Raw genomic sequence first — 10,942 nt, forward strand, 5'->3', positions numbered from 1 at the left:
TCAAGGCACACTATTGCCAATGCTCTCAGGACTAAACAAACTCCTAGAGACTGACTGCAGCTGAGTTTCCAACAAGTCAAGCAACAGTTCTCAAGCAGGACTGGACCAGTAAAACAGCAGAGTATAGAGGACTGAGAGGTGGGCTGGTACATCAGACAGGTGTGCTGGAGTCAGAGGGACACGGGCCAGCTGGGGAATCAGGCAGAGAGGAATCCCATCATCTTCAAAGGGGAAGGCAAAGTCCTGGTCCTTGGGAGGAATAACCTCAGGCACCAGTGCAGGATGGGGTCAGCCATCTGAAAAGTGGGAATGCAGAGGATCTGAGGGGGTCTTCGTTGAAAAGATGAGGCAGCAATGCACCCTGGTGGCAGAGGCGGTCAACAGCATCGCCGGCTACATGAGGAGGAGTGATGTGAAGATCTCAAGGGAAGCAATTTTCCCCACCCCCACCTACTCCATACTGGTGAGGCCACATTTGGAGCACTCTGTCCGCCACTGGGCTCCCCAGTGCAAGAGAGACATGACCTTACTAGAGCCAGAGCAGCAAAAGGTCACACAACCAATTAAAGGACGGGATAGTCTGACATGACATGCTGAGAGAGCTGGGGCCTGCCCAGCATGAGAGAGAAGTGTCAGGGGATCCCAGTATGTACAGATACCTGGTGGGAAGGTGGAGAGAAAACAGAGCCAGACTCTTCTCAGTGGTATCCAGTGACAGCACAAGAGGCAAGGGGCACAAGTTGAAATACAGGATTTTCCATTTAAACAAATAAGTTTGTTTTTTCTTAAAACAAAGGTGGTCAAACATTAGTACAAGTTGCAGGGAGGTTATGGAGTCTCCATCCTTGGAGATACGCAAAACCCAACCGGACATAGCCCTGTAGCCTACTCTAGCTGACCCCGCTTTGAGCGAGGGGGTTACATGAGACCATCTCTAGATGTTCCTTCCAAACTCAGTGAATTCACAATTCTGGAAAGACTCAGATGTGAAACAGAGCACTAGTAGCTCTGAGTACTAACTTAGTGAGAGCTGATGGAATACCACAATGCAGCTTTGCAGCAGAGACAGCTGAGGTAAGACCACTTTTAAGTGAAGCATTTGGTCTGGTGATGCAAAGAGGGCCATATAGCTCTTCTTGCTTTCAGTAAGAACTATTCACATGCAGCACTTTTAGAAGACCTGAACAAGTGGGACTAGAAGAGGTATGGACTTGCCAAGAGCCAAGTCCAGTTTCTCCTCACCACTGAAGGTAGGTTAAGAGCAGAGCTGGTGCACAGAACACTTTTAAAACCAGAACGCCCATTGTTTGCCTACATGCAGTTTGCAGCAGGACACCCAGAGGAGCACATGCTTGCACCACCACTGCTCTGCAGCCCTTTGGCTGTGAGGGGCTGCCAGGTCCATCAGCTTACCTGTGCCTGACCATGCTGCGCAGGAAGCGGCTCGCTGCTGACTGGTAGACACCAGGCAGCCACTGCCCCAGTGGATGGCTGCGTATTTTCAGGGTAATCACCTGGATGTTGAGGAGGTCTGCCAGCTGTACAAAGGACTTCTTGTCTGCAGCAGGGGAAAGCACTGCACATCAGTCTGCTGTTAGTAAAAAGGCAAGGCCTGGCAAATGCAAATGAGCTGCAGCAATCTGGGCTCTGTATCAGTTCACAGCAGCAGGCAACACAGACACTCAGTGTGGCTTCCACCACAATGGGCTGAACTCAGTAACTCAAACAGCTCCTCTGCCCCAAGCCTGGGGGTTGGCTAAAGCCACAGGCCAGAAACCAACACAAACCTTTAATGATCAGGATGGGCTCGGTCTAGCATGAGGAGACTGACCCATCTCTCCTGATATCTCATCTCCAGCAGGAGCAGAATGAGAGGCTCCACAGGACTCCTCCACATTGCTTAGAGGAATCTGGTAACAAGAGAGGTTTTCTTTCTGTGCTGAGGAGGTCCCAGTCTCCATGGTGAGCTTAGCCTGATGTCAAATGGCCATGAAGAGCTGCCCACAGCATATATGACACAGGCTACAGCACAGGCACAAAGAATAGCCTTTCAGAACTTAAGTAATCTGGAGGGAAGCAGAAAGAGGGGCCTGGAGTCCCTCTGAGTCGATTACAGACTACAAGTCTCGAAGCCAAAACCCTTGAAGCATCAGGCTTCTGATCCTGAGATCCTACCCAATCCCTTGAGCCTAGCAGTGCCCCACTGCTCACCGATGAAACCCTTCTGCTCATCATCTGAGATGTGTAGCAGCAGCTCTCGGTGGGAGTTGCTGATATCAGGAGCCACCAGCTTGACCAGCTGCTTCCACCGGGCTTCTCTGACCACAAACTGTGCTCCTTCCTCTTCCTTCAGGAGGTTGAATGCCTCTACCATCTTGCGGCGCTTCATGTAAGCAAGTTTGCGGATCTCATTCTAGAGAGAGAATCATGATTCAGGCAGTTTCAGTCACCCTTCCACTTCCTTTTCTTAAAAAAAAAAACAAACAACCCAACAATCTTATTGTCATGGCACAAAGCTGCAAGAAGAGACTCAGAGGAATACACTTGGGAGTGACAAAGTAGAGCACAGTCAGCAGGGGTGATGTGAAATGCTTTTTAAGAGGCAACCCCAGGCTCTGCACAGCACTCTGGAAGGACCAATAGATCACTTGCTGCTGGGAGATGCATTGAAATATTAGAAAACCCAAAATGATAAGTGTCTAACAGGAAGAATATGGCGAAGATCACAGGATCTGCATGTGTCTGCACGTGCTTCCCATCTGTCAGTGAATGCTGCCAAGATGAGGGGTAGAGATCCTCTTCTGCACACACCTCATACTCTCGGGAGACCAGCCTCTGGGAAGACTTAGCAGACTGCTTACTGAGCAAGAGCCAATCCCCTCATGGAAGCAGCCAGGAATTTGCAGCTCTCACCCTTTGATCACAAATAACAAACTGCATGTACTCCGTTTGGGTAGAAGAAACAAGAGTCTCTGTTTACTTAGACCTCCCTTTCCATCTCCATTGCTTTAAAAGCACATACTGTGGCAGAAAAAGCAAGCGTGCTGGGAGCTTACAGCTGAAAAGAGTTTCTGGCATGAAGATGTCATTTCTGAGCTCCTCACTTTCCAGAAGCAGAAGCCTTCTAAGAGAAAGCCAGGTATTTCCTTACAAGGTTACACAGAACAGCAGGCAGTCAGTGATCACAATTTACCCCTCCAAACCTTACCTTCAGGTGTTTTTTGTAGTTATTGTACACAACAGCCAGGAAGAGCGACATGAAGATGTAAGTGTTGACGATGACAAAGGCAATGAAGAACAGGGCATACCATGAGCTGAAGTCAAATGCTGGCATCCTAGAGAAGGGGAGAGAGATTGCTCCTTGCTAAGCAGACAGAGAAAAATAAGAGAAAACACAAGAAAACAGTCTTCCAGATGGATTTCAAAGTACTGTTTTGCTTTAGATAAAACCAAAGCTAAAAACTCTCCTTGAGTTCAGTGACAGAACAGTTTTCTTCCATTAGGTTTTCAACCTAGTTTATGAGGCCCTGACTGAAGAGATGCAGGAGAGAAAGCACAGAGATTAAGTTTCTGTCAGTGTGGCTAAGTTTAAGTACAGAGTCTGGGGTGAGGTCTCAGTCACAAGCTGGTTACTGGCTTCACACTCTCCCTGCACTCAGACCTCTCCTTCCACTTGCTCCAGGAGGACTAGCAGCATTTCTGTCTAAATGCCTGGGGTCCCTGCAGCATCCCAGCTCTGTCCAGCACATCTCCAGCACACAAATGAGCATGCCATTCCTCTCTGCCCCTCTCTTTGATGGCACCTTCCCAGTACAAACTGGTGGGAACCAGTTAGAACCAATGAGGCCAGAAAGCCCAGCTCTCACCTAAATCTAACACAGTTGTGCAAATGAAATTCTACATAGAAAGCCTTGCAAATGTTACAACAGAAAAAGGCAAAGGATCACTAGAGCACACCCTTCCTTTTCAGGAAAGGGTTTTAATCAAAGACAGTGTATGTGTTTGCCCCTCTGGTTTAAGCCTTCGTCAGCTACTGGGTCACTTGGAAAGCAGCATTTACAATGCATCTTTTCCAGAAGTCTTCCTAACCTCAGATTCTGGCTCAGATCCATTTATAAAACAGATGGCTGAGAATTCACAGAATACCACAACAAGGTATTTCAGAGCAGCAACAGGGCTTTGACTTTTCCAGCCTGCAGGGGTTCGTGAACTCTCAGCCATCTGTTTTCTAATACCTTGTTGTGCAGAACACAGTCCTGCTCTGACCAGACATCCTGCTGCTAGGAGCAGGACAGCAGCGTTCACAACAGAAAGCCTGCAAGCTCAGCAGACATACATGACATCCGGGCTGTTTGCTGTTGTCACCAGCACGTAGAGGTCAAACACAATTTCTAGGTAGTTTTTGAAATATGGCAAGCCTTCTGCTGTCTGGAGATTCCTAGGAGGAAAAGGACAGCCTGAAGTTAACCAAAAAGAGATCACACGTCCCACCACAGGAACTGCGTGTATCAGCAGTGTTTGTATTCATTAGTAATCATTTGGAGCTGCCAGATTCCCTCCTTCCTGGAAGTAACACACCCACTCTTCCCACCCAGCCCTGAGCAAAACAAGTATTCACACCTCTCACCAAACAGCTTCAAGGCCATGAGGGAGAACATGAGAAGGCTAAACATGAAGAAGAGGAAGACGTAGGTGATCTCTGGCAGTGTGTTGCGGATGCTGCGGAAGGCTCTCCGAATCTACCAGGGAGAAGGGAAGTGTTTAGAGGCAAAGTGGTAGCTGTTTTCCCTCTCACCATCACATCTGGAACAAACAACTGCACAGGGACAGGCAAGCAAAGCAGAACACACTTTTGTCACCTGGGTCAGAATGTCTCCTGCTGGATGCTGTTCTGCTAAAAACTGTGAAAGAATATCAGGCCTTTCCTCCTCCTTCCCTAGAAGAGATGCTAGAAGGGAGACTATCTACATTGCATCATAAACTCAGCTAGCCAAGGGACAGAGGGCCCTGTGGCACCGAGATGCTCTTGCTGCAGGGGACTGGTCATGGACAGAAGCCCAACACTCCAGGCTGCAAAGCCCCCATCCTGCACTTGAGAGTTGAACTGCTCCCTCCTTCAGGCCTCCACAGCAGTCTATTCATTTATAAGTCAGGACCAGAAAGGTCTTGAGCAGCAGGGCAAAGATCTCCCTGTGACAGGAGGGATCAGAGTCCAAATCACCCATCTGGACTACAAGTTCAGTTTCTGAGAACAGCATGACACTTGTTTGTTTGCTTGGGAGCCTTCCAGAAATTAGTAACCTGGCCCCTGACCCAAGGAGAAAGAGTTCTCGTCTGCAGTGCTGCTCACATTCACACCTCCTGAAGACAGGATCTACCTCTGCTTGCACACAGAAGCTGGACCAAGCACAGCCCATGAGCTGAACTCACATCTGCCTTCTCCATGCAGTCTTAAACTTCATTAAGCATCATCTTCCCTAAAGCATCACAGCAGCGTGGTGGGTGAGCAGCTCTGGCTCCAGCCCCCAGCACGCTCAGGGCTCTGCACAGCAGTAACCCAGCCCATCAGTACAGGGAGCCCAAGAAGCACCAGTGCAGATACACTCTTTTCTCCCTTTCAAGCCACCTCTGAGAGAAGCCTTCACTCACAGGAATCCAGATTCTGCCATTTTTGCCCAAAAACCTTTCTACTAAATCCCATGGATCTCAGAAAGCAGCAGGCTGTCCATAAATAGAACCCTACTCCAAGGGTACACCCCATATGACCTCTTCCTCACCTGGCGACTCTCTGCGAAGTTGATCAGGAAGATGGGCCTCCCAATTCTTGACCATCGAATGCTCTTTATGTTGTATATCCTGAGGGCCCCACATATGGCCAAGTCTGTTAGGGATAACTGTAGAAGAAAGAAGGAAAACTCCCAGAAGTAATGTTGGAAGTGTGTCTAGATGGTGACAATAGGGGTTAACTGATGCAGAGTTGCACACATCGTTGAGAACCAGCCAAGCTGTTGGTTGACTCAGCCATGGCTCTTGTAGAGACCCTGTACATCAGGCCTGTGTTACCAGGAAAGCGACTGGAGGAAAGAGCCATGTTCACGTTGGCCACTTCAATCTCAGAAGCTCCTCTAGGCCTAACTCACCAGGATTGCCACCATGATGCAGATGTTCTTGGTGTCCTTCCAAAACACATTGCGAGGGGTGACTTTTGCAAAATGTGTCAGTCGGCCAAGGAATACCAGAAGGCACAAGACCTCGACCAGAGATGTGACCTGCAGAGAGAGAAGGGGTCCAAGTCAGGGCAACTAAGAGCCAGGCCAGTCCTCTTTGTGAAGATGAGGGGCTGAGGCAACGGAAAACCAGGCAGAGTCAATATGAAAGTTTTTCCAGTGGTTTCTGGCTGTTTTACAGGCTCATCTATCTGGCACTGAGCAACAGTTTCAGGCCTCCTTTTGTGCAATTCCCTGCCACAGGCAGGTTAAAGGCAGTAAATTGGTGTTTGCTTAGGAATCCAGGAGTACATCTCTCACAAACACACTAGTGCAGAACAAATAAAGGCTGCTGAAAAATCAGTCCCAAGGACAACACTCCACTTCTGCTCTGAGACATGAGGACAGCACTTGGGTCACACAGAAGGCTGGAATTGCTCTCAGAGATGCAGAAAAGCAACATGACTCTGTCTGTGGTCACACCAGCCATTGCTGAGAGCCATGATGGGTCCTATTGTCCCCACCTACCTCCTAGGCCCTTTTTTTTTTTTGCCCCCATTTCAGTAGATGAAAGATAACAAAAGAAAGATCAGTAGCAATTACCTTTTGACATCTCGACAACTTGTTTCAAGCTAGAAACCCTCACTTGCTCTGCCAAGCAACCCAGTGATAGTTATGTTGCTGCTTCTACACTGCACACTCACCAGGAAGGGGAGTGGATACACAGCAGGTTCTTCAAACATTGCAAGGGACAAATTAAGAAAGATGAAGAAGTAGGTGGCTGTTCGCATGATCCAGTGGTTGTAGAGGTAATAAAGCCTGCAGAAAGAAGGTATCAGTGCCATAAATAAACTTTATTATAAATAAACATAACCAAACTTCAGTGCACGTACCTATGATCTTACCAAATGCACCTTGGGAGAACAGCACATGCTGTGCCAAACAGTCATGGGGGAAGGGTAACAGCAACACTATTTTTGCCAGCCAGGGATTTGATACTTTGTTTCCCAGCCCCTCCTTACACTCTCATAACTGATGGACGCTATAGTCCCTTTCAAGGAGTAAAAAAAAAAACAACCAACAAACCAAAACCCAGGAAGGTGCACTACAGGCATTCTTCAGTTAAGACTGCAACATACACATTTGATAAAGCTGCTTCCTTTTTGTAATTATCTTGTTCCTTAATTAGAGTGCAAGCTTCTGCTAAGATCAGGTATCCACAAGACACACAAACTAGGTCTGATTAGTTATCTAACACCTTTTCTTTGCGGGTTAAAAAGCAAAGAGGTAAGAAAAGCCACCAGAGAGAAGCATGAGTCGCACAGTGAACAGTTTTAGCTGTGTTGGTTTGGTTTTTTTTAAATATAAACAGCTCAAGCAGTATTCTGCCCCTTGCAGCAGCAAAACCTCTGGTGAATACTAGTAGTAACTCCAAACACATCCAGCTCTAGGCTTTCACAAGAGGTCTCACACAACTGCATACAACAGTGGAGAGATGTGGAGCAAATCCATGAGGTATAAAAATAATAATAAAATAAAGAAAATAAGAATAAAAAGCTGGCAGCATTGCCAGTCAACTCAGCTGCCCAGTAACCACCTGCACAAAGCCCACAGTCTGAGCCTGAGGGAAGTCACCTCCCTGACTGAAGCTACTCAGCCTCAAAAGGGGGAAGAGTCACCATTGCGAAGAAAACATTATTGATCTGGGGAATTTCACTTAACTTATTGCCAATTAACATCAGCTTTTAATTACCCCTGCCCCTAGTAGCTACCACCCTTGCTGAAGTACACCTGAGCAGAGGTGCTATGTACTCCTTTGATTAGCTGAAGCTTTGCTGAGCAGCAGGTTGGATGAAACTTCCCAAAACCTTCATTCCCACAGAGTGGGAATTTTTTCACTCTTGAAAAAATACTTTTTTGTTGTTTGGTTTTTTTTTCCTTTAGCAAAAAACAAGTTTTCATTTCCTTTCCTGTCCTCAACATACAGATGTGCTGAGCTTCATTCAGTCCATGCTTTTCAGCTCTTTGCATCCCACCCACCACACCTTCTCAGTGCCCAGCTGGTGAACCTGAGCTCCCCAGCCTTTGCTGGCTGTTGTTCTTTGGACACAGGTAGAATCATGGAATTGTTTGGGTTGGAAAAGATTATCAAAGCCAACCGTTAACCCAGCACTGCCAAGGCCACTAAACCATGTCCCTCAGCACCACATCTACACAGCTCTCAAGTCCTTCCAGAGATGGGGACTCCACCACTGCCCTGGGCAGCCTGTGCCAGGACCTGACAACCCTTTGGGGGAAGAAACTGTTCCAAATATTCAATCTAAACCTCCCCTGGCACAATTTGAGGCCATTTTCCCTGGTTCCATCGCTTGTTTGGGAGAAGAGAAACCCCCCTCACTCCAACCTCCTTTCAGGCAGTTGTAGAGAATGAAAAAGCTTCCCCTCAGCCTCCTTTTCTCCAGGCTCGAACACCCCCAGCTCCCTCAGCTGCTCCTTGTGAGACTTGTGCTCCAAACCCTTCAGAACCTTGAGTTGCAGTTGGTTCTCCCCATCCCAGCTCCACACACTGCCCGTAAGCCCAGCACAGACCCCTGCTCTAAAGCAACAGCACAGGCGTCCAACAGAGACACCTCACCACAGCCTTCCTTACCTGACCGCCTCCGGGGAGGTCTTGAAAGGAATATTTCTGTTGTGCTGCGCATCGGAGACAAACGCTGCTGCCAACAACAGATCCTGCGGAAAGGCAAAAAACACAGGCAGGTGGCGGAGCCTGAACTAAACGTTACGTGGATGCCCAGAGGAGGTCCCTTTCACCCCGGGGAATGCTAGAGAAGGAGGCGGTACGAGGGATGCTGCAGATCCAAACACCCGCATCCCTCTTCTGCTGGCAAGGGCCCATCGCTGTCTCATCCCCATCCCAGCCCGGGACGTGCTGGGGCAGCCTCATCCCCCCCGGGGGACTCCCCCCCCCCCTCCCCGGCGGGACACCACCGGACCGGACCGGACCGCTCCGTTACTTGGGAGGCTGCCTCCGCCATGGCGCGGGCAGACGCGGCCCCGCCCCGGCCCCGCCGCCTTTAACGGGCCCGCCCCCGCCGCGGCGGAAGCGGGAGGCGGCGCCGAGCCTGGGCCCGGGCGGCGGGGATGGTGCTGGAGGCTCTGCGGCCGCGGGCCGTGCGCTGGGCGCTGCTGCTCGCCTTCGGGGCCGGCGTGCTGGTGGGCTGGCAGGGGGGACGCGCCCGGCGCCGCTTCCTGCGCTGGCGCCAGCGCTGGCTGCAGAGCCGGCTGGAAGCCGCCCAGAAGCAGCTGGAGGCGGCCTGAGGCGGGGAGGAGCCCGCGGTGGGTCCCGCCGGGTCCGCGGCTGGACCTCCTTCCTGGGGGTCTGCTGCGGGGGTGCCGTCCGGCGGGCTGGCCTCGGGGGGACGCGGAGCCGCTTTGGGAAAGGGCTGGTGGAATCCAAGCGCTTGCCGGGAAAAGGCCAAGCACGTCCCGGGGGCGCCGGGGCCGCTCTCCTGCCCTGCAGAAAACGGGATCGGAACTGCGTCGGACGGACCTAAGGAAGTGCCGAGGAGGTGGCAACGCGAACACCGCGTGTATTTCTGCGCGTCCCTGTTGTCCTTCCTGGAATCCTGCGGCCGGGGGGCGCGGCCCTGCCCCTGCCCGGCAGCGCTGCCGGCAAGCTAAACCGGCAGAAGTCACGACGTGACTGTTCCTGGGTGTGTTTGTTTCGCTTATTAGCAAAAAGCCGTACCTTTCGGGCGCTGGTAATGACTGGTGAATCTCATTAGGAGAGCGTGCCGTGGGGAAGAAGCCTGTGGGGACAATTAAGTGGTGAAACGGCTGCATGCATGAGCAGGTTAAGGAAAGGATGGTTGTGCCTTGGACTCTTGGGACAAGGAACTGTGGCGACGGGTGTAGCACGTTCCTTCTTCCCCTCCCACCACGAGAAAATGTATTTCCCTGAGTCTGAGAGAAGGGGGTGGCCCTACATCGACTGCCCTGGAGGATTTGCTTCAGACTGTACAGCCTGCTGGTTTTCAACTGTTATTACTGAACTGTGACAGCTTTGGGGGGGGGGGGGTAATAATTAAAAAAAAAAGCTGATTTGTAGCCAAGCAAGTAGTCCTGTGGCTTTTTGGTAGAAGCGCGATTTGGCAGTTCCCTCAGCGCCAGCGGGGGGCTGAGCAGCACTGGGCACCGCTGCTCCGCACAGCTGGCGCTCACAGCCGCGTGCGGTTCGAGCCACATCTGCTTTCTCCAGGCTCTGCCGGCTTCACCGCTGGGGCGCTGGTACCTCCTCGTGGTGCAGCTTCTGCTGTTCTTCCCCTGCCGCCCGGCAGGCTGCTGGGCACGGGGTTCTGCAGGCGGCTGCCGAGGTCTTGTCCGTGCCCAGGTGCCGTATTTTGATGGGGCAAGGGAAGCGATCCCCGGGAAGTGAGAAGGTGGTGCCCGCGCACGCTTCCCAGCCGGCAGCTGAGTTAGCAGAGCCGAGCGGGTCTCCCTGCGGGAGGGCGGGCACAGGGGTCCCCGGGGAGGGGTGGCTGCAGGCCGGCCGCCCCGGGCCAGGCCCTGCCGCTGCGGGGCCCAGCCTGCGTGAGGCCCACCCGGCTGCGGCCAGCAGCCCGGGACAGCGCCCGGCGGGTGCCGGCCCGTGTCCCTGCCGGGGCCGGCGTTCCCGGGCGGCGGGGCCGCGCTGCCCCTGCCGCTCCCTCGGCGCCTACAGCTCCCGGCGTGCC

General features: G+C 51.6%; 2 protein-coding genes across 2 annotated transcripts in view; one reads left to right on the forward strand and one right to left on the reverse strand.

Moving 5' to 3' along the window:
* The window catches only part of BUB1 (BUB1 mitotic checkpoint serine/threonine kinase), a 30,086-nt gene extending 20,819 nt beyond the window's left edge, over positions 1 to 9,267 (reverse strand). The window contains exons 1-10 of the mRNA XM_051614805.1: positions 9,224 to 9,267; positions 8,857 to 8,939; positions 6,911 to 7,025; positions 6,141 to 6,269; positions 5,778 to 5,894; positions 4,621 to 4,739; positions 4,337 to 4,438; positions 3,209 to 3,335; positions 2,212 to 2,413; positions 1,414 to 1,558 (exon numbers count right to left, since the gene is read on the reverse strand). Coding sequence (XP_051470765.1) covers positions 1,414 to 1,558; positions 2,212 to 2,413; positions 3,209 to 3,335; positions 4,337 to 4,438; positions 4,621 to 4,739; positions 5,778 to 5,894; positions 6,141 to 6,269; positions 6,911 to 7,025; positions 8,857 to 8,939; positions 9,224 to 9,244 — 1,160 coding nt within the window. The 5' untranslated portion in view covers positions 9,245 to 9,267. The remainder of the gene's footprint in view (positions 1 to 1,413; positions 1,559 to 2,211; positions 2,414 to 3,208; positions 3,336 to 4,336; positions 4,439 to 4,620; positions 4,740 to 5,777; positions 5,895 to 6,140; positions 6,270 to 6,910; positions 7,026 to 8,856; positions 8,940 to 9,223) is intronic.
* Positions 9,268 to 9,325: 58 nt separating this feature from the next.
* MTLN (mitoregulin) lies at positions 9,326 to 10,321 on the forward strand. The gene has a single exon (XM_051614817.1). The coding sequence runs from the start codon at positions 9,351 to 9,353 to the stop codon at positions 9,525 to 9,527; it is 177 nt and encodes a 58-aa protein (XP_051470777.1). The 5' UTR covers positions 9,326 to 9,350; the 3' UTR covers positions 9,528 to 10,321.
* The last annotated feature ends 621 nt before the right edge of the window (positions 10,322 to 10,942 follow it).

The sequence above is a fragment of the Apus apus genome, chromosome 3 (genome assembly GCF_020740795.1).
Source record: "Apus apus isolate bApuApu2 chromosome 3, bApuApu2.pri.cur, whole genome shotgun sequence".
In the NCBI taxonomy this organism is placed as follows: Eukaryota; Metazoa; Chordata; class Aves; order Apodiformes; family Apodidae; genus Apus; species Apus apus.